The 22,677-nt window shown below is 51.1% G+C and overlaps 2 protein-coding genes across 3 annotated transcripts; both read right to left on the bottom strand.

The window, feature by feature from the left end:
- Positions 1–4,573: 4,573 nt before the first annotated feature.
- On the bottom strand, positions 4,574–17,026 carry LOC117003200 (histidine--tRNA ligase, cytoplasmic-like). Its single transcript, XM_033072924.1, has 13 exons — positions 16,907–17,026; positions 16,232–16,321; positions 14,485–14,604; positions 14,236–14,331; positions 13,413–13,538; positions 11,356–11,463; positions 9,617–9,715; positions 8,516–8,609; positions 8,252–8,379; positions 7,924–8,166; positions 6,127–6,243; positions 5,682–5,828; positions 4,574–5,081 (listed from the first exon to the last, which is right to left on the bottom strand). Exons 1-13 carry the CDS (start codon positions 16,982–16,984, stop codon positions 5,022–5,024), a joined length of 1,506 nt encoding a protein of 501 aa, XP_032928815.1. The 5' UTR covers positions 16,985–17,026; the 3' UTR covers positions 4,574–5,021.
- An 83-nt stretch (positions 17,027–17,109) lies between these two features.
- Positions 17,110–22,660, bottom strand: LOC117003201 (histidine--tRNA ligase, cytoplasmic-like). Of its 2 annotated transcripts, XM_033072926.1 has the most exons (12): positions 22,448–22,660; positions 22,249–22,368; positions 21,840–21,935; positions 20,935–21,060; positions 20,691–20,798; positions 20,146–20,244; positions 19,767–19,860; positions 19,503–19,630; positions 19,175–19,417; positions 18,406–18,522; positions 17,954–18,100; positions 17,110–17,756 (listed from the first exon to the last, which is right to left on the bottom strand). In XM_033072926.1, exons 1-12 carry the CDS (start codon positions 22,643–22,645, stop codon positions 17,700–17,702), a joined length of 1,533 nt encoding a protein of 510 aa, XP_032928817.1. In that variant the 5' UTR covers positions 22,646–22,660; the 3' UTR covers positions 17,110–17,699. The 2 variants fall into 2 exon arrangements, with proteins under 2 accessions (XP_032928817.1, XP_032928816.1); XM_033072925.2 differs by lacking the exons at positions 21,840–21,935; positions 22,249–22,368; positions 22,448–22,660 and having other exon boundaries at positions 17,113–17,756; positions 20,939–21,235.
- Positions 22,661–22,677: the final 17 nt, after the last annotated feature.

The raw sequence follows: 22,677 nt of genomic DNA, 5'->3' as shown, positions 1-22,677 counted from the left end.
GGATATGCTTGCCTGCCTCAGCAGCATGTTTCAGCACTGCAGGCTGCCCTAGACCCTCACTAAATCTTATTTCTTCTGTGCAGTGCTGCTCCCTGTTCAGAGCTGCCTGGGTGAGAGTGGGGAAGGTTTTGGTGGTTCACAAGGGGGAAAGGATAAGGAAAGTGTAAGGATAAGGAAAGCCTACACCCATTATATTTTTCAGGGAAAGGTATGACACATCTTGTAATTCTACAACTTTCATCATTTTCTGGTGTTGGCCTTGAAGAGTGAGAGATCTGGGTTTGGTTTGGTTTGTGCTTGAAGCAGAAGAACAGTGGCAAGTGTCATTTTTGGTGCTGGGTTAGAAACCAAAACTCTCTTCTTCTGACCTGAATAATCAAATCCTGGAGAGGGGGAATAAGATTTCTCCTTGTAAAGATTGAATTTTGTCCTTCCTAGTACAACCATCAGCTAGATCTCTTCACAATATAAGGGGGATCTCTCAGCTTTCTGACACTTCTCTCAAAAAGACAAAAAACAACTCACATGGCTTCCTTGGAGCAGTCTGGGTTCTCAGATCTTTCAATTGCAGATCAAAAGACTCCTAAAGAGGTTCATTAGATGTCATGAAAACTCCAAAGCTGAAATCAGATTCAGATCTCAGCAGGTCCAGCTCAGTTTTACCTAAGATAAAATAGAAAACTTGACTCTTTTGTGTATGCCTTATTTGCAGGGGATAAACATACCAGGTTTCTCTCTGCACTGCTCCTAAGACAAAAGACAATCTCCTTCCAAGAAAATATCCACTTTCCATTAGGTAATTTTTCTGGTTCATGTGTTTATTCACTCTGGAGAAGGAGGTTTCTGATGTGACAGATCAATCATTTTCAGGTTATGAAAACCCTTCATAAAAGAAATCAAGTGAAATATTAGGTAGCAATTCTGCTTTTCCACAGCCTTCCTCCCAGCTATTGGAAAACCAAGATCAGGCTATGCAGCCCAGATTCAGTTATCTGTAGTTATCAAATATCCCTGTCCCAACACCCCACGTGGCAGAAAAAAAACCAGTTTAAGCTGTTTCTCTGCTTCCACCATCACTTATTCCACCTCAGCTGTGCAAGTCAAGCAGAGAAGAAAGGAAGAGGCCACAAGATGAACTAAGACAGGTCCAAATCAACCCTCCAAATATGTGGAATCAAGACTTTGAAAAGCAGAAAAAAATCCCAGAGTGTCACATTTGAAATTGTAATCCCAATAAGCTTTTTTTTTTTTTTTTTTCTGTTTTACTGCCTGGTTCCTGCAAATAGCTCTGATTTGCAGAGCTATTGGCACTAGGGATTTAATTGGTACATGCAGTTCCATCCCATATCCCACAGAGCTCTCTGGAGCACTGCCTCTTCTGTAAGGTTTTTTTTAAGAAATTCTGTTAATATCCTCTGATCATTTCACACCTCTCTTATAACACAGAGTGCAGAAGTATCCATAGTTCCAATTTCTCAAGCTCCCTCTCACACACTCAGCTAACACATTTAAATTTTGCTGTCACCCACAACTAACTCATCCCAGAGAGCCTGGGGGTGGGGATTGAGGATGAGGAAATCAATTCCCTGCCAGTTTGAAGCACACAACTCTGGAACACAAACAATTAATTTGAGGAACCAGTACTTCTCAAAGGAACTTAAAATCAGCAGCTAAAATGTTGAGTGTTAGTAAATGCTGCTCTTGGCTACATCTGACTTCTTGGAGAGAGTTCTGATGCTTCCCAGAAATCAGCAGACAGCTTTAGCTGCCTCTTAGTGGAGGAATTAATCAGAACTTTGCAACTCTTTAACCACTGGATCACCAGCATTGGCTGCTTTCCTTTGCTAATTCACAGGATTCATTGTAGTGATGTGAAATGATATCAAGAGGTTCTAAGCATATTTTTGCTGCTTTAAACTAAAATCTAAATGACCTCCATTGCAGCAGTGCTGCTCTCTTTTTAATTAGTTCCACCACCTGATAGTAATGATGAGTAAAGACTTGAGGTATGTGCTAAAAAGCATCACAAGGAAATATGTAAACATTAAACTGTATAAATATGTGGGGGAAATGTTACATCAGCATCAAACTTCAACTACAGAAATATCTTTTAATTTAAGCCAGATAATAATTAGTGCCTGGTGTTACTATTTAATTTTTAATAATTTAATTTTCTACATTGAAGAATATGCAATATACTTATATTCAGCAGTTCATGAAGAGAGAGCTCCACTGGCTACTGTGAAGGTAAAAAACTTTATCACCTACATTTCCACAAGTTTAAGCATTTGCAAACAGTTACTCAGCCCACTCAGGCAACGTCTGAAATCACTGCACAGTTCCATATTTTGTGTTGCACTAGGTTTGTTCTTTTTTCTTTGGTTGCTACCAGAACCATCAAACAACAACAACAACAACAACAAAAAATCTGTGTTTGTTTTCATTTTAATGATAAAAATAGATGCTTCATTTACTAAAAATGTTCAATTCATATTTACTATCTGTGGTCCCAATTTTAACCCTGTTGAAAGCTTTTATTTCAACAGCCTGAGGCTGACATGCACAACTTTTAGAAAAGTGTAACTGCAAACAGAAATGAATGTCTAAAATGTAATTAAACATTCCAAATGAAAAAGATCAGCAAAGGCAGTTTCCAATCCTCTTCTTTGCCCTTTATATCATGCAATCATTAAGGTTGAAAAATACCTCCAGAATCATCCAACCTGTGACCAATCACCACCTCGGCAACCAGACTGGAGCACTGAGTGCTGGGTCTGTTTATTTGGTGCACAATTCCAGAGATGGTGATTTCAGCCCTGCCCGGGGCAGCCTGTTCCAGCCTTATCCATCCTTCCCATGAAAAAAATCTTCCTGATGTCCAACCTGAACCTCCACTGGTGCAGCTTGAAGCCATTTCCTCTTTTCCTGCTCCTTGTTCCCTGGGAGAAGAGACTGATCTCCACCCTCCTCTCAGGGAGCTGCAGACAGCAAGAAGGTTCCCCTGGGTCTCCTTTGCTCCAATCTGAGCCCCCCAGCTGCTCCTCAGAGGGCTGACACTGCAGACCCTTCCCCAGCTCCGTTCCTTTCTCTGGGCACGCAACAGCTGCTCCAAGTCTTTCTTTGAGAGGCTCAGAATTGGATGCGGCACCCGAGGTGTGGTCTCACCCAGGGCACAGGGGAAGTGACGGGTCCTGCTGGTGACACCACAGCAGGCACAGGATGCCCTTGGCCCTGACCCCTGGGCACACTCTGGCTCATATTCAGCCGCTGTGGGCCAGCACTCCCCAGGCCTGTTCCAACAGGGCAGCTTTGCAGCCGTGCTGCCCCCAGCCGTGTGCCGTGCCTTGCACCACTCCCTCGCATTGCCTCGTGTACCTTGTCCCTTCACTGATTATCCCTCCCCTTCCCTTTCTGCCTATTCTCGTTTTCCCGAGCCCTTCCCAGCCTCGCCCTCGCCTCAGCACCTCCGGCTCCCCCGCCCGCCCTCACAGAACCCAAGCCCCGCCCGTCCGGGCCCCGCCCATCCGGGCCCCGCCAATCCCGGCCCGCCTTTCTCCGCTCTGTCCAATCACAGTCGCTCTTTCAATCCCGCGCCGTCCCGCCAAGCTCTGCCCGCTCAGTGGCGGCCCGGCCCCTCAGCCCGGCCCCGTCTCCCCGTTCGCCTGAGGCGCGGCTCCGGGACACAGCGGAGCCACGGCTGGTGCTTCTGGGGCCCGGGAAGGGCCGGTGGGGGCTCCCCGTTCAGGTCCCGGCAGGGAGATCTTCCCCCGAGGAAGGAGGGAACGAGGGGAGCGGGAGCGATCGACTCCCGGAGCGGCGGGAGCGGGCCGGGAACAGGCGGGCCGGGATTGGCTGGGCCGGGCATGCCCTCGGGCTGTGGTTGGCTAGACGCGGCACGCCCTCGGGCTGTGATTGGCTGCGCCGGGCCGCGCTGTGCAGCCAGGAGGGTATAAATACGGTGCACAGGTGAGGGCGATGTCAGTGCGGCGGCGCGGACACCGCTGGAGGCGGGAGCTGCAGCGCCGCGCCCAAGGCCCCTCAAAGAGCCCATAGGTGCACAGCAGGGCTTGGCAAGGTATGGCCTTGCCAACCCCTTCCTTGCCTTAATTTTCCTCCCCTTACCTTATTCTGCCTCCTTGCTCTACCTTTTCCTAGTCCTTTCTTACCTTGCTTTCTCTGCCATGCCCCTGTCTTATCTTGCCCTTTTATGCACAGAAAAGATGTACAGTTTCTATATTATGTCTAACCCTTGTTTAGGGAGCCACAGGTTTAAAAACTGATGTGGTTTGTGGACATCACGGAAAATGTGTGGCTCAGCAGCAAAAGGAGCTGGGGGCACCCCAAGCTACCCACAGGAGACTGGGGGGCCTGTCACACCTGTGACTGGGAGTCACTCATGGAGATCCACCCAGCTGTGGAGGCTTGGCTCTGCACCTGTCACAGGGGTTGGCAGCACCAGGGGTATCCAGAGGGAGCTGCTGCAGAAACATCAACAATGACCTTTAAAGAACAGCTCTGGCTCAACCAGGCAGGTGAGCAAATCCCTGCCCTGAGCAGCAAGCAGAGACAGGAGTCACAGCAGGGGACAGACAGATTTATTATGTATCTGGGAGCAGTGCCATTACATTTTGCTGGGGATAAGGTCACCCCCTGCAGCCAGAGCAGAGAGGTGGAGTGGGATGGTTATTCAAAGTGACGGGAACAAGAAGCTGCAGCCAAACCCCCGGGATCTGCTGCCAGGATGGGGCTCCATGGGCCACTGTGGCAGATGTGTGGCTGGCCTCTGACAGAGCCACTTCCACAACATCTTTCCAAAAACATTCTCAAGGGCCAGGGCAAGGCACAGGAGTCAGTGCAGCCTCTTGGCTCCCACTAGGGAAGGAAGGGCATAAGATAAGAATAAATACAGCTTTCAAAGTCACCTTGACAGCCCACCCACTGCTGCACAGCCTGGTGAAGGCATTTACAGAAGGAAATCTGGCAGCTGGAATCCAGCAGAGGAATAGATGTGCTCGAAGTGGTTAACACTGACTCGTTCGTATCCTGATCTCCTCCACCAGGCTCTCCCTGCGAACATTCACCTGCACAGGGGGAGCAAAAAGTGGCTTTAATACAACTCCAGCAGCTTGACATGTCACCACAGTGGTGGCCCTGTGTCTCAGGAGGTCACACCAAGGTGTCACCAGTCTCTCTACAGAGACTGAGTGGGCTGCAGCAGCCACAGAGCTGAACCTGTAAGAGCAGGCATGCACCAGCAACCCCAGTAAGTCCTTAGCTGCATAGTGATTGGGAGAACGATGCTCTTCCCACACTAGATGATCTATGTGACTTATGCAGTGATTCCTGTTTTGAGAAGCTGTCCTGAGGTAACAGGCACAGAGCAACCCTGCAGTTCAGGGCTAACCAAGTTCTGTTCAGTCTCACTCATTGCAAGAGCACCACTGAATCACCCCTCCATCATGCTCCAGGCTCCTGAACTGAGGGGTTCAAGGACACCATGGAATAGGAAACTCTCCAGAGCTACAGACAACAGCACTCCATGACTCCAGGAAGCTGCATGCAGCAAGGAACTGGCATATGGGGTGTTACAGAAGTTGCTGGAAACACCACTGGGTCTGCAGGGCTGGTGTGAGCTGGGCTGAAGGGTCACATAGCCAACCCCACCGTGCCACAGGCCGTACCTCCTCCCTGGTTGCCACAATCCGCAGCTTGACGACTCCATCTTTGAGCTCCTGCTCGCCCACAATGGCCACAAGAGGGATGCCTGTGTCCTCACAGTACTGCAGCTGATTCAGCAGCTTGGGGTTCTTCTTGTACAGCATCTCTGCCTGGGAGAAAGCCAGAGCACAGCACCATCACCAAACTGGGATGTTTACTGGACCCCTTCAACCTGGGCCAGTCTCTGATTGAGACAGGATGGACTCATGGAGAAGCCTGGGCACCAGGTTCAACAAGGCCTTGCAGTTACAGGGCTAACCCAATCCAAGCCCATGATTTGGGACACTGAGAAAAGAAAGGCTCCATTCAGGAAGGCAGTCTGCTCCCCACAACTTCCCAAAGCCAAGCCAGATCTGGTCCATTCCTGGACAGAGAGCAGCTCTTGACTTTGCCATCACCCAGTCATACCTTGATTCCAGCATCCCACAATTCAGAGATGAGCTTCAGTCGCTCTTCAAGGAGCTTCTTTTGGGCAGAGGCCACCAGCACCTGTGTCTCTGTTGTCCTGACCTTCTCCTCAGAGGCCTAGAGCAGGGACAAGACCCAAATGATGCCACAGACACCTGAGATTCTACCAGCAGGATGGGTCACCACTCAGCTCCATCAATCTAGCAGTGAAGAGGACTGGGCTCAGAGGGATCAAGAGCATTAACTCAGAGTCAGGGAGATCCCACAGATCCCATCTTAGAGCAGAATAAATTTTCCATAATGCATGCTTAACACAGCCTCCCAAATGTTCCTCCACACCCAAGGGCCTCCTAAATATCTGCTCCAAGCAGTCTAGAAGCAATACAGCCAGGAGAAGGTGGACACAGGCAGCTGCCTGCTCTACAGCTGAGGTTCTAACTATGGGTTAAACAGCAGCAAGCTGAATGCTCCACCAGCCCCTGTGGCAGATGCTGGATACTCCATGTGGCATTTCCCTGCTGCCTTGAAGGGAGCAGCCTTTAAAAGGTCACCTGCAAAGGAACAAACCTGGCCAGGACTGGAGGTGATGGGGGAGGAATTCAGTTTCTATTTAGAAATTCCAGTTGTGTCTGGCTGCCAAGAGAGGACCAACACCAGATTTCTGGGGGAGGGGAACACATAGGCACATTTTGGGAGCTTACAAAAAGCTATTTAACACCCATTGATTGGGATGAAGAACTATACAACTTTGAGGAGCGGGGAGAGGAAAAAACTGTCTGGGAAACCCCTAGAGGCACTGCAGTTCCTGCCCCGGAACATGTGATCCCTGTCTGGTCTCTGTAGTACCATAGACAGGAAAATAAATGTATGAGGCTGCTGCCTCCCTGCAGGACAATGCTGCCTCACCAAGGAGGATGTGGGCTCACATGGATGCCTTACGTAGTGGGGAACACTAAGGTACCTGCCCTTGCTGAGGATTAAAGCTGCAGCTGGAGAAGCCAGGTCTGAGGGCTGTGGGAAGAAGGGTCTCATCTTCAGTGGGAGCCCCAGATACCACCAGGCCAGGTGAGAGAACTGGAGGTTAGACCCTGGTTCTGACTCCTGATGCAGAGCACAGCAGAAGCCTGGCTGCCTTCTCCAAAGGCAGGGGCAAGGAACATCACTTCAGCATCTGCTGCAGTGGGGGATTAACCATGCTTAGCTGAGCATCAAAGGCACCTACTTGTTGGAACCCTGAAGCCTGGGAGTTTTGAACTTTCTGTGCTTTCTGGCACTGATCCCCCAAAAAACACTACTTTTGACTTGAGGCCCTGGAGAAGGCTTCCAAAACTGAGTGATGGAGTTGGGATCACTGGTGTGTAGTTTGGATAGATGTGTGTAATATCACATGGTGAAGGGTTTGGAATTTGGGGTTTTAGAATATAGTAATAGTTATGGGACAAGAAGGACGTTCTAGTGCAGTGTCTTTTTCATCCTTATTGCTCCTCCTTCTTCTTGGTTTTAAGTAGTAGTTTTTGGTTGGATGGAAAGTATCACAGTGTGGGTCATGGGTGTTTGGTCATTGGATCAAAAGTATAAATAATACAGATGTTAGCTTTTAATTGGACTGTTTGCCTTTAAAAGACCTTGTAACTAACTAGATCCACAGATATTATTTCGCTTTTAGCTTGTTAACGAGAAGAGCTGTAAAACTCACTGTACTTAGATAAAACTAAGTCTGAACATCCTGTCTCTCATACTTCAATCCTGATTGACTGAGGGCAGAGGGGAAAAAAAAAGCTAGCCACTAATACCTACCTCCAATCTCTGTTCCAGGATGGAGAAGATGCGCTCGATCCCAATGCTGACCCCCACACAGGGCACCTTCCTGCCTTTGGGATCAAACATCCCCACCAGCCCGTCGTAGCGGCCGCCTCCAGCCACGCTCCCAACGCTGACCGACTCCTCCACGTGCTCATTGTCCTGCTGCAGCAGCACAGCCTCAAAGATCACCCCTGTGTAATAGTCCAGGCCCCGTGCCAGGCTCAGGTCGAAGGAGATCTGCAGGGCACAAGGGTGGCCCCATCACCAGCTGCTCAGGGGGACCATGAGGGCAGCACCCCCTGCTGCCCCCACAGCTCCTCACCTTCTCTGTGATGCCAAACAGGGTCAGGTACTCAAAGAGCAGCTTCATGTCCCCCAGCCCTTCCTTGGCCAGCTTGTTCTGGGATAGCTTTGGGTCCTGGAGAAGCCGCTCGATCAGGTCCAGCCCACCTGTGGGGACCAGCCATGCCTCAGGTGTGCCAGGGCAGCAGCACCTGGCATGGGGCCCTGGGCAGCCAGGTGTGTGCCCTGCACCTTCCATCCCCAGCCCAGAACAAGGCCAAGGGCACGACCCCGTGGTGCTCACCATGGAGCTGGACATACTCCCCAATGCGATCAGCAGCCTCGGGAGAGAGCCCCTTCTCTCCCACCATCTCACTCCTCACTTCTTCCCATGGCATCTGTAGGGGAGAGAAGGGCATCAGCCACTGCACCAGGGACACAGGCTTTCCTCTGCATGGCAGAATCACATCCTCATGGGATGGGTGCATGAGAGAAGCTGCAGCTCTCAGAGCACAGCCATGTCTGCGTAACTCCATTTCTTGTATCTCTGCACAGCCTGTTTGTATCCCAACCCCATAAAAATACTTTTAGTTTGATTTCTGGTCAGAATCAAGTATTAGCATAGCATAACCACCAAGTCTGAGAGCCATCTTGCTGCTGTGGTTTCCCTGGTTAGGTACTTAGTCATAAACACCACCCAGGAAAGTGTTGCTGCTCATGGAATCACCTGGAAAGATGTGAGATATTGCTTAGGTAATGGAAAAACCCCAATGTAAGCATAATATGCTGCCATCTTGCCACTGACCAGGGGTCAAAGAGAACCAGAGTCTTGATCACATCTAGCTGCACTGAGATAAATCACAAGGAGGTGATCCCATCAGAAGGAAGCCCAATGCTCCCTTCCCATTGCTTTTCCACACATACACAGCCCCAAAGGAAAACTTTGGTCATGTGTGTGGAATGTTTCTATGCTAAGAGGTGAGACCTCGTTTAGTGTCCTTCATTTAACCATCTGATGATTCCTCCACAGGAAAAGGCAGTTCACCTTTCAACAAAGAACCATGACCACAAGCTGCTGTTTTTAACATGCCCTAATCTAATTTGGTGCAGGTTTTCATGAGCCTGGTCCATAAGCAGCAGCACCTTGAGCAGGTGAAGGTTTGGGACACTGAACCTCCTATGTGAAGAGCATTTTTCTCTTTCCACCTTTCCTTTTATCAGTATCTCATGGGATAGTGGATAACAAAACAAATTTCATGTGTGAATGCTGTGCCCTAATGTATCCCCTCCAGGGAAAGGTGGGAACAACTCCATGCTTATCAGCATTTTCCAGCCAATTCTCATGGACCATGGCTCATTCCCTGAGACTCCAGCAGCTGATGCAGCCTGGGGCTCCAGCCCATACCTTATCCAGTTTGTCCACACTGGAGCAGATGGTTCGGAATTTGCTGTCTGGGACCCCACAAACTGCGAACATCCCGTCAAGGATGCGCCGGTCATTGACCTGGGAGAAAGGGAGGAATTATCAGGAATTATCAACTCAAGAAGATGCTTCAGCAGGGTCCTGCTTCACTCCCTGTAGTTTTAAGCATGGAAGAGAACATAGCAGATGTCTGTCAAGGTTTTTTTGGGGTTTTTTTTGTAATTTCTGTTTCCCATTCCTGGGGAGCCGAGCTTCCGAGAGCAGACCAAACAGCACAACTGACATCTACCAAGCCTGGGCAGAGCCATCAAATTTCATTCTAGATCCACAGACACCCCCACTCAATAGAGAAAAAAAACCTCATCAGGGCCTATGAGTCCCCTCATGTGGACATGTAAAAACAGCTCAGGAACAGGCCACAGCCAATGAGATAAATTGAGAGTATTACCCTACATTATCAGCATAAGATAAAGGGACATCTGATTATGTTAAATCCTCAAAGAGGATTTTTTTTTAATGATAGTATAGTGAATTCTGTAGCTTAATTATGCTCTGTAAGAGTATGTAATTGAGGCCAAAGACTCAGCTGGATTCAACATTTCCATGGGTAATGAGAATATCTACAATTAGTCAGAAACAAAGAAACTGTACAGGAATTTGGAATCCAGCATCACCATGAAAGTGCCTTGTGGGAGACAAGAATAACCACAAGCAGGTTATTCTGTTGCTCCCTACTGCAAGAGGGTCTTCATCCTCAAAGCCCCACTTTTACCACTGCCCAAACACCCAGTTCCTTCATCTCACCCCAGACAGGTTCAAGGGGAAGTACCTGACCCCTGTCCCATGGGGCTGCAACAGGAACACAGCATCCAGCCTGCAGTGCCCAGGAATGGCCCAGCTCCAGGTCCCTCACAGATCCCACTGCCTTTCTGTGCATCCAGCACTCCTACCCATTGCTCTCCTGCTCCTGTGCACCCTTCCCATCCTGCCTCACCTATAGATCTGAGCACCATTTGCTGCCATCCCAAGGGAACAGAGGTATCTGGAAGCAAACAGCAAGCTCAGCCTACAGTAGGGCACAACTCCTGGTCTAGGAAATGCTTCAGTTCCAAAACAGACTTGGTGGAAAGGCAGGATTCTGCAGTGAACACCACACACACTGAGCCAGATGCCTGCTAAGGAGATATCAGGAGCTGGGATAAGGGCAGCAATCCTGGAACAGAACCTGTTTTACTGCAGGTAGTGAATATGACAATCACTGCTTAGATAGATATTAGGAAGATATATTTTATTATTGGGGCAGTGAGGCCTTGGTACAGGTTGTCCAGAGAAGCTGGTAGTGCCCAATTCCTACAAGTATTCAGGACCAGGCTGGACAGGGCTTGGAGCAGCCTGGTCTAGTGGAAGGTGTCCCTGCCCATGGCAGGGTAATGGAACTGGATTGTATTTAAGGTCCCTGCCAACCCAGATCATTCTAGTTAGTTCTAGGCTAGTTCTGGAGAGAACACTATCAGCTGCAGCCTGAGGAAAACTCCTGTCATTCCCAGCTCAAGTGGAGATCCAATCTTTAGCACAAGGGGGAGCACATTTGCCTCCAGGAAGAGAGGAGGGATGAACTTCTGGGTAAGCCTTAGAGTGGGAACAGGTGCTACTCCTGTGTAAAACCACAGCACAGTGACCACTGCTTCCCACCATGGCACAGAGAACCCACCCAGTCTCACCTTGATGACAAAGTCCCCAAGCTGCAGGTCACTCAGGATCTCATGCACAATCTTCAGGCACTCAGCATCAGGAATCATTGGGTCAAACTGCCCAGCAATGTCAAAGTCCTGGGGGCAGAGGAAAAGGCAGTGAGCAGTTCAGCACCACAGCATGGTGCAGAAAAATAGCTTCAATATACAAGTGGTAACAGCAGTTTGTAAATAAACCCAAGAGAACTGGGATGTGAGGGAGCACTATCCCTTACAGATGCAATCCAGAAGGGACAGGATGTGGGTAAGGACCTCTACCATGGAAGGCACCAGTGCTCTCTTGTCCACTGCATTTTAAAGTTTGTACACTCTGATCTGCTCCCCTGACCCAGCAGTTGGGTCTCTGAAACAGAGATCCTCAAAAAACAACAGAAAGGGGGAGCAGCAGTAAATACACAGAACAAAGGAATTAGAAAGGGAGGGAAAAAACTGCTTCTCATTTGCTAAATTTACTAACATATTTACTAAATGCCAAATGTTTTGCCTTGATTCTTAGAGTGCTTTTTTTAAAACACATGACATTCAAGTTAATGATTAGGGAGGACAAGAGAAGGAAAACCAGAGTTTCAAGTGCTAAGACAGAAAAAGGAATGAGGAACCCTGAATGGTCCCCACCAGAAATCACCAGAACTAGCACACAGAAAAACCAAAGCCCAACAACAAGATGCTTTAATAGGCTGGTCTCCCACAATTGGAAACAACATCAGTGTTCAGAGAGAAATAAAACACAGAAGCAACACGAGAGCCCTTGTTCTACTCCCAAATGCAAAGTCTTCAATTGAGATTTTAGGGACAAGAATAATTTTCATTATGTGGATATATTTCAATGGGGTTTCACTAAGCTCTCAAAATAAACTGGGGCATTGGGGGAGGAGATGGGATCATATAGTTTATTCCTGATTAGCTGAGTGCAAAAAGGGCTGATGCAATCCCTGGGAAAGTTAGGTGAGGAAGTACAGGAAGTGTACAGGAAGTCAGGAAAGTGATGATAACGCTGTAAATGGCACAGATTAAATCTCACTGAAAATAAAAACAAATGTTGGTGAATTGTATTGAGGAAAAGCTGCAGGAAAAGGTGCTAGGCTGTGAAAAGAATGAAAACATTTCCAAGGAGAGAAGGTGAAAAACATAGCAGAGCTTGATTTACATGGTTTAAAGAGAGGAAGATTTCTCTAAACATTTCCCGAATGTTTACCTGGGAAAGGGGAAGAATAAATACCAAGGGATCATACCTGCTGTTTAATAGTTGAACTCTTTAAATGAGAGAAAGGAAACAATCAGATACACGTAAGTTTAGCCTGGATATTAGAAGACCATTTGCAGCTATCTTAGGAGTGAGATCTTGGAGTAGGAGATGAGACAGGAGGCAATGACCCCACATCATCTGAAATAGGAACCACCAAACCAAAGCTGGAAGGTATTCCCAGGGGTTGTATAACAAAGTAGGAATATTCTCAAACAAAAAAATTGTTTGCAATATGAGTCCCTGGGGAGTGTACCAGCAGAGCAGAGCAAAGCTGTTCCTTGGGGCTACTACAAGAAAGCCAGGAAGGAAATTACTTGTTACGTGTTCTACAATTTGGCCTCTGGGTTTTCCCTTCCTTTGAAGTTAAAATTGACTAAACATGGAAGGGAAGTAGCCTATGCTACTGCCTTGCCTGGTTTGTACGTCCTGCTAACACACCCAGAGCTGAACTGTTGCCAGATTTGGGATCAGAAGGAAATTCTTCACCACCACCCATCCAGCAAGCACTGTGGCATGGAGCAAGAAGCTGCCCTCCCATACAGAGCAGAAGAGGTGATACCTGGGGGCTCTATGACAAAGTTCCACACCAGCCAGCACCTTGTCACAGCTGTCACCCCCACTCTCCAGTTGTTCTTCACACCCATAAGGACACACCAAGGAGATGAGTGGATCCTTCAGAGCTTTCCACACCCACAGAGAAGGGTCACACAGCTGTTATTTTGCCAGTGCTGCCCAGCCCCCAGCCTGTCCCAGCAGTGTCCCTGCCCACAGCCAGACTCACACACTGGTAGAACTCGCGGTAGCGGCCCCTGGTCATGGCCGGGTTGTCCCTCCTGTACACCTTGGCAATGTGGTAGCGCTTGATGTTGGTGATCTTGTTCATGGCCAGGTAGCGAGCAAAGGGCACCTGAGACAGAGAGTTAAGGATGGCAACAAGAAGGGATCATCCCCCCCAGTTATCAGTCACAGGCAGTGCTGGGTCCTCACTGTCTCCCTGGGGCAATGAACTGCCAAGGACAGCTGGACTTATCACAGCTCCCCAGGGTGGGACACATGCTGCCTGCAAGGCTTCAGGCTTCTCCCAGCAGCACATCAGGCTGGATCTGTCTCATGCGGGCAGCAGCCTGCTCTGAGAACCCTTCTTGGGAGAAACCACACAGTACAGACCTTCTGTACTTCCACACACATGGGGCATGAAGCTGTGTCAGGGAGGGTCAGGCTGGGTATCAGGAAAAGGTTCTTCCCCCAGAGGGTCTTGGGCACGAGCATGGGCTCCCCAAGGAAGTGGCTGTGGCCTGACATAGCTCAAGGAGCATTTGGAAAACCCTCTCAGGTACTTGGCTGGAGTGTCCTGTGCAGGATAAGGAGCTGGACTCAAAGATCCTTGGGGTCACTTCCAACTTAGGGTATTCCATGATTCTAGACATTCCTTCACTGAACAGAAGCAATGCCGAGTAAATAACCGAGCAAGGGTTCTGCACCCACTGAACCACACTGCCTGCTCATGCTCTCCTTGTCAGTTTGGGGTCCTCCCTCCCCCTCAGGACAGCACTGCCCAAAAGGAGAACAGACAAGGCCCCTCAGCACCAGCTGTGGCAGGATACTGTCAGGTCATAGCGCAGGGACAACAGCTCTCCTCCCTGATCTTTTAGATCATAGATGAGCTTCGAGTCTTCACCGTATTTCCCCATCAGTGTCTCCTACAACAAAACAACACACAAACAAACAGCACCTTCAGCGACAGGAGATCAGCCCTGGAGCACAGAGAAAACAAGGAGAGAAAGGGACAATGCCTAGGAACAGGAGAAGGAAATTCCTCCCCAGCTCAGCCAACCTGCTGTGTCCTCACTCACCTTCAGCTCGAACACTGGCGTGTCGATGACTTCGGCTCCGTGGCGCTTGAAGCACGAGATGATGGCTTTGAAGGCTCTCTCACGGATGGCCATTTCCTTGGGGCCAAAATCCCGTGTGCCCTGGCATGAGGGAAGAAAAGGAGCAAAGGACACTTTGGGTTAGAGGCATGAAATGAGAAAGATGCCAGAAGCAATACGAAGAAGCTGCCACACTGCTAACAAAGCCAGACAGACCAGGTCCAGACACCAGATACTGCTAAACAGCACTAGAAACGTTGGAAAACAAAAGCTCAGACAGTGTCTGCCATGGTCTGCAGAGCAAAACATAAGTTAGGAGATTCACAGTACAGGAAACAAAGAAGATAAAACAGATCCAGCAGTCAGAGTCTGACAGCGCAAACAGGACTTGTCCTCAGCTCTTATTCAGACCTATTAGACAGACCCCTGCCCAATGAGCCCGAAGGTGGAAACAGAGGACAGACATGCTCTGAAACTGTGGAATAACCATCAGCTCTGCAATTTCCAAACAAAGAGAAAAAACATCTTTCAAAATGCAACACCTGTGAAATGTCTGTCTACAATTCACAGGGCCATGCACTCTTTCCATTTCTCTGGTGTCAAGGATCACTGAATTATTTCAGTGACCACCTTTATGCTCTCAGTAATGTATAAATCATTGTTAATTAGTTAAGACATCCAACTTCCACTTTATAAAACCAGTTAGGCAGGAGGAAGCACCCCCACCCACAGATCACTCGGGTGGCCTTCAGCTGTCAATGAGAAGGCTGAGATGGGCTAGAAACTCAACTGAGTTTCTCTGGTACTCAACAGGGCTGCAAAATCCCCTTCTCCACACTTTTAAACAGTGAAATACCCTTCCACTTTCCAGGCATCACACTGCCACTACATTCAACAAAACATAAAGTAAATGGACAAAGAGACATTTAAATATTGGGAATAAATTTTTCCCTGTGAGGTTGCCCAGAGAAGCTGTGGCTGCTCCATCCCTGGAAGTGTCTAAGACCAGGCTGGACGGGGCTTGGAGCAACCTGGGCTACTGGAAGGTGTCCCTGCCCACGGCAGGGGGTGGAATTAGATAAGCTTTAAGGTCCTTTCAGCCTAAACCATTTCATGTTTCTATGATTTCCTATGCCAGTGGCATCACCACAGCCTGGTTTGTTTGTGAACATACTCATAACTGTCCACACCATAGCATGGAAGCAGGTGGTTTCTGATCAGCTGCCAGTGATGAAACATCCAGGTTACAAAGTATTTCAGGAGAAATCGCATTATGGACACTATTCTCAGTGGCTGGGAGACTAAAAAACTACTTTTAAAGGAAGGTCCTTCCACAAGAGGACACAGAAATTGCAGCAGTTGGCCAGACCTGTTCAGTAAACTGGATTATTCAGCCCCTCAGACTAAGGGCAGATATGAGCCCTCTCACAGTGGGCAGTAACAATAAAGCTTGATAAGAAGGGAATTTCCTGACCACTACAGCAGCGGTTGGAATGTCACAGAAACACCCAGAAGTCTCTAAGGTGGTGGGTCTCTGGGTTAAATGCTGCAGGATGTTTTCATTCCTCTCCCCCTTGCTGGTTAAAACCGAAAGTGGAAACAGAAATGCGAACAATGACAGGTGTGGCCATGCTGGACTTTTGCCCACAGATGTGAGGGGGGTGCTGGGTGTGTGATGGGGGGAGGAAATGCACACAGAGGGGCACAGGAGTGTGCTGTGGGGAGTTACCTTTGGGGTCTTGAGCACGAATTTCTGTTTCCCCTCATCTCCCCCCAGCTGTGCCTTCATCTCCAGCAGCTTTGTCACTTCCTTTGCAATCTGGGGACGGAGCAAGGAGGGAGCTGGGGATGAGACCACTCACTGCCTTCCCCAGTACCTTCAGCATTCCCAGTGCACCTGGACTCCACAACCTCAACACACCCACTATTCCCAGTTTCTCAGCAACCAGAGGACATTCCCTGACTATCCAGTACTTCTCATACAAGCACCCCTATTTCAGAAAGCAAACACCCCCACCATTCCCTGACTCCCACGACCTCCATTCTCCATTCACAGCTATCTCCCCATTGCCATCTCCATGCACCAGCAGTTTCCAGCATCCCCCTCCCAGTCCTAACTCTCCCTTCAATCCAACACCGCTGTCACAACCACGAGTCTCTCCTGCACCCTCAGCCCTTCCCGACACCCCTCTTCCCAATGCCAGCCTCAGCCCAGTAACCTCTACACCAGTACTCCCAGTACCGCCCAGCTGCTCTCCCAGCGCAGCCCCAGTGCCCTCAGCTCCCTCAGCCCCTCGTCCCCATCCCAACACGGCGCTCCACTCCTCATCCCCCGCCCGTCCCAGCGCGCCGCTCCCAGCCCTACTGCTGCTCCCCCATTCCGAGCGACACCGGAGCCCCGCACCTCGTCGGGATCGGCCTTGTCCTGTTTGAGCTTCCTCACGGTCTCCGCCTGGGCCCGCACCGCCGCCTCCTCCGCCATGGCGAGACCTCTCCCGCGCCGCGCATGCGCGACTCGCGCACCGCCTCCGCGCACGCGCAGCGCCGCCACCGCGGGAAGGAGGAGCCGGAGGCCGCGGTTTGGGTTTATTTAAAGGGTTTATTATTGGGGGTTTTATTTAATATATAAAAATACAGCCTCTCCACGCGCGCCCCGGCCCGCGCGGCTGCTCCAGCCGCTCGGTGTCCCTCGGTGATGGGACACGTGCTTCCTCCAGGGCGGTCCCGCAGCTCCGCGCCCGCCTGCGGGTTGGGAGCGGCCCCGCAGCCCCGGTGCCCTTCCACCCTTTTCCACCCCCTTCCACCGCCCCCCTCGCCCCACGGCCTGAGCTGCAGGTGCCCAACACACCACGGATTCCCCTTCCCAAATCTGGAGTTCTGCCTGATCCTGCTCGAGCCGCACCACATCCATCTGTGCCACTGCCACCTACAGTGATGGAGATGGCTGTACAGGTACAGGGGCTGTAGGAACCCAAACTTGACCTTCAGAGAAGCTACCCACAAGGTTAACCTGGTGACTGCACTGTCCATAGCTTTTAAAACCCTCTTACTCCTCTGTTCTCACTGCCTTAGCCGAGGCAATGAGCCCTATGCTGGTGGATGTCACCCAGACCGCAGCTGGCAGTGAATGGCTGAGGGGCTGGAGGAGCATTCCAGCTGTGCAGCAGTTCAGCCAAGCTGCTCCAGCCAGAGAAATCTCAGGGCTCCAGCCTTCTCCTGATCTCATCAATAAGCTTTTCTCTGGGAACATCAACCTGCAAAGCAAACAGAACAGCATTAGACAAGAGCATTATTAAGGGCTGAGGATACCAATGCAGTTTGTGACTGGTTTTCTGGAGTCACACCATAGTTCTGTGCTGTCTAGATCCTCCTAAAGAAACACTGAGGGAAAACCCAGAGCTCTTCAGTAATCTCTAGAGTTTGGAAAACTGGTGTAAAAGGCCATTCTCACCTCCTGTCTTGTTGCAACATCTCGCAGCTTGACAACTCCATCGGCCAGCTCCTGCTCTCCCACAATGGCAGCAAGGGGGATCCCTGTGTCCTCACAGTACTGCAGCTGCTTCAGCAATTTAGGATCCTTCTTGTACAGCATCTCTGCCTAGGAGGGAGTGGGAAGGGTGAATAACTAACCCAACTTTGCTCTAATGAATACTGCAGTAAAGCACCAATACCAAACCCTGCAGCAACCACTTCACTGCTCTGGGCTGTTCTGCGCCTGCCTAGATCTAAAGCTTGGACTTGATGATCTTGGAGGTCTTTTTAAACCTGAATGACTCTGATATCAGAGAGGCACAGATCTTGGAGAGGCACACAACCAAAGGAGTTGGCCTTGCTGTGCTACAGCTCCCTTCAGGCTCTCCCTCCCTCACCTGGGACAGTGCCAAGCCCAGGACATTCCTTTACCTTGATCCCTGCATCCCACAGCTCAGAGATGAGCTTCAGTCTGGCAGCAAGCAGGTGTTTCTGTGGTGTAGCCACCAGCACTTGGGTCTCAGTTGTTCGAAGTTTCTCCCCAGAAGCCTGAAGGGACAGACATGGGACATCCATGGGAGTAACTCTGTGGAAATCTGCAGCTCACACCACCTCACCTCATCTATCTCCAGACCATAACTCAGTCACTGACAACCTGGGCACCTTTAATGAGCCCCTCAGAGATTCTGCATAGTGTCACACTAATTAATTGTGTGCTGCTGTTCCTAGGGGACCCTGGCCAACCTCCTGGATGGGACCATGACAGCTTTCCAATGTTTCCTTTGATTCTTCAGGTACACTTTGCCTCAGCTTCACTTGCTAGGAAACACAGAATGATGAATCTCCACAGAAGCTCTCCTGGGGTTTATTCGAGTGAGCTCACAGCTGTTACCAAATCCATTGTTTCAGAATCCCCAGAACAGAAAACTTCAAGACGCAAGAACAAAGTGACTGGGGCACAAAGCTCACAGCCAGGCCCAGAGCTCAAGGCAGTCTCTAACATTTGACATCTTGACATCTCCTAGGGAATGCTGCCCTCAGCTGCCCACACCTGCATCCTGATGGGCTGCAGAAAAGGACTCTGTCTTCAGAAGGCAGAGAGCCACCCTCTCCCCCGAATTTACTTTCCCTTGAGCACTGCGGAGCTGGAGACTGCTAATAAACAATATTTTGCTTCCTAGAGCCTTCCTGCATCACCTACCTCCAGTCTCTGTTCCAGGATGGAGAAGATGCGCTCGATCCCAATGCTGACCCCCACACAGGGCACCTTCCTGCCTTTGGGATCAAACATCCCCACCAGCCCGTCGTAGCGGCCGCCTCCAGCCACGCTCCCAACGTTGACCAGCTCCTCCTTGTGCTCATTGTCCTGCTGCAGCAGCACAGCCTCAAAGATCACCCCTGTGTAATAGTCCAGGCCCCGTGCCAGGCTCAGGTCGAAGGAGATCTGCAGGGCACAAGGGTGGCCCCATCACCAGCTGCTCAGGGGGACCATGAGGGCAGCACCCCCTGCTGCCCCCACAGCTCCTCACCTTCTCTGTGATGCCAAACAGGGTCAGGTACTCAAAGAGCAGCTTCATGTCCCCCAGCCCTTCCTTGGCCAGCTTGTTCTGGGATAGCTTTGGGTCCTGGAGAAGCCGCTCGATCAGGTCCAGCCCACCTGTGGGGACCAGCCATGCCTCAGGTGTGCCAGGGCAGCAGCACCTGGCATGGGGCCCTGGGCAGCCAGGTGTGTGCCCTGCACCTTCCATCCCCAGCCCAGAACAAGGCCAAGGGCACGACCCCGTGGTGCTCACCATGGAGCTGGACATACTCTCCGATGCGATCAGCAGCCTCGGGAGAGAGCCCCTTCTCTCCCACCATCTCACTCCTCACTTCTTCCCACGGCATCTGTAGAGGAGAGAAGGTCATCAACTGCTGCAGGATGTTCTCGTCACCCTCTGTCTCCATCAGCCCAGATGTGCACAACTTGCATGGAACAACAGTCAGCAATCTCACTAATCATGCCTCTCTCTCTCACAGGATTTTTTAACAAATCACCATGCTTTATTCTTAACCAGGCCAAAGAACTCCTCAAATCCTTCACAGACCCCATCTTAGAACAGCCACAACAGTACCCAGCCTAAGACATCCATCCCAAGACCTGAAGTGTGTCCCCATGAGCCCAAAGCTGACCTTGTCCAGCTTGTCCACGGTGGAGCAGGCAGGAATGAACTTGCTCTCTGGAACACCACAGACAACAAACACCCCATTCAAAATCCGACGGTCGTTGACCTGATGGAGGGAGAAGCACATTGACCTTGAGGACACCCCCTGATGTCATGAATTTTTTCCTAGTGTGTGTGAAGCTGCGGCTATTTGCATTTCCTCATGCCTTTTCCCCAGCACCCAAATTCCATGGGAAGAGGAGGTGTAGAGGTATCAAAACCATCCTGTGTCTCTATGGGTCTAGTCAGATGCTGGAATTCTGCAGAAGACTGTGGTTAGAGAACACAGTGTGGAGAGAACTCTGCTGACTGCAGCCCCAGGAGAACTCCTGGTATTCCCAGCTCAAGGCATGTCCAAGCTGAAGTCCACCCTTTGCATATACACCATGAGGAGGCCGAGAGGTGGGATGAACTTCTGGGTCAGGCCCTACAGCAGGCAGAGCTACTGCTGTGTAAAACCACAGCACAATGACCTTCTCCTCACTGTGGCACAGAGAACCCACCCAGTCTCACCTTGATGACAAAGTCCCCAAGCTGCAGGTCACTCAGGATCTCATGCACGATCTTCAGGCACTCGGCATCAGGAATCATCGGGTCAAACTGCCCAGCAATGTCAAAGTCCTGGGGGCAGAAGAAGTGATGGAAGCTCCTGGCAGAGCCAAGAGGCCTTAGCCAGGCACACACTGCTGCTCTGCAGCAGCTGGAGCCACTCCAGCTGGGAGAACCCTCCTGGCACTGCGGCCACCACAACACTCACGCACTGGTAGAACTCGCGGTAGCGGCCCCGGGTTGTGGCAGGGTTGTCCCTCCTGTACACCTTGGCCACGTGGTAGCGCTTCATGTTGGTGATCTTGTTCATGGCCAGGTAGCGAGCAAAGGGCACCTGGGCCCAAGGAGTTAAGGATAAAAACATGGAGATCCCCAGCTCTGTAGAAGCTGAACCTCAAAGCTTCCCATCGCCCGTTCCCTTTGCCAGCTGCTTCCCAATTTTTGTCACAATCATGGGGAGATTTTTGGGGTGTCCTGTGCAGGGTCATGAGCTGATGATTCTTGCAGATCCCTTCCAACTTGTATATTCTGTAACTATAACCTGTGGGGAGATCATCCCCCAGACTGAGGAAGAGTAAAATGAACCACCTGAGCTCCTTCAATGCTGGGACAGCTCCATTTCCTCCTCCAGACCCACAGTGTGACAACATCACACACACAAGGACCCTCTCTCATCATTCCAGCCTCTCACAGTGTGATCAGTGGGAATTCAATGCATGGCACAGCTATATGGACATTGAAGGAAAGAGATTTTGTTGAGATGTGGAGGTTGAGAAGGCCTGGGATGGACAACTGCAGCAAACACCTTTCCAGATGGGCACAGCAAAGGTGTAGCCTGTAACTGGGAGGAGATAAAACCAGTACAGTGGAGCATACTGGTGCATGTGACAGCAGGAAGGGACTTCGCTGTGGGCACTGGCCTGACTGGGGGATGGTGTGGAGTCATGACAATGACAGCCAGATCAGCTGGGATGGCCAAGGGAGCTGCCATCACCCTAACAGGACCTGCAGGCAGGTAAGGGTAAGAGTGATCCCTCAAGGCAGAGGTGGCCACTACCTTGGTGTGCCACCATGCCCTCAGGGTGCCACCATCCCCTCAGGAGCACAGGATACGGTGAGGTCATAGCGCAGGGCCAGCAGCTCTCCTCCCTGGTCCTGCAGCTCGTAGATGAGCTTCGAGCCCTCCCCGTACTTCCCCACCAGCATCTCCTGGGGAAGAACAAAGGGGTTGGTGATCAGGGTGGCTCTGGGGTGAAGGGTTCCCCCGAGATGGAGCACAGAGCTCGGTCCGCACGAAGCGGGCATTACACACATCCCCACTCCAGCCCCCTCAGCCCTGAGTCCACCTCTCCATTACCCCCCAAAAAAGAACCAGGAGTGAACGTCCAGCTGCCCTCCCCACCTGGGGAAGATCCCAAACCCGTCCTGCAGCCCTGGGAGAAGGGGGCGCTGCCCGATCCCACAGGAGGGAGCAGAGGGGAGCCCACAGCCCCCGGGGGAACGGAGCTCCCGCCGCCCTCACTCGCAGCTCCAGCGCGGGGGTGTCGATGGCGGCCGCCCCGTGCCGCTTGAAGCAGGACACGACAGCACTCAGGAGCCGGTCACGGAGCGCCACCTGCGCCGGTGAGTGGTCGCGGGTGCCCTGCCCGGGACAGAGAGCGGCCGTCACGGCAAGGGCACGGGGAAACACCCGGTACCCGCTCCCCACTCCCCGCCTTTACCTTGGGCGTCTTCAGCACCGGCACCCACTCGCCGCCCGCCGCCGCCCGCACCTGCTGGGACAGGGCGCCGCAGTTACCAGCCGGCAGCCAGGACCGGGCGAAGCTGCCGCGGCTCCCAGCGAGGCACAGCGGCCCGAGGCTGGGCCCTGCCGGTTGGCATCGGGCGACGGCGGCGGCGAAGGGTCCGAGGCGCAGCATGGCCGGCACCGGGACACCGGGAGCGCGAGCAC

This window comes from Catharus ustulatus, chromosome 15 (assembly GCF_009819885.2).
Source record: "Catharus ustulatus isolate bCatUst1 chromosome 15, bCatUst1.pri.v2, whole genome shotgun sequence".
Taxonomy (NCBI): domain Eukaryota; kingdom Metazoa; phylum Chordata; class Aves; order Passeriformes; family Turdidae; genus Catharus; species Catharus ustulatus.
The sequence above is the reverse complement of the archived record's forward strand: the minus strand, read 5'-3'. Positions and strand labels throughout refer to the sequence as shown.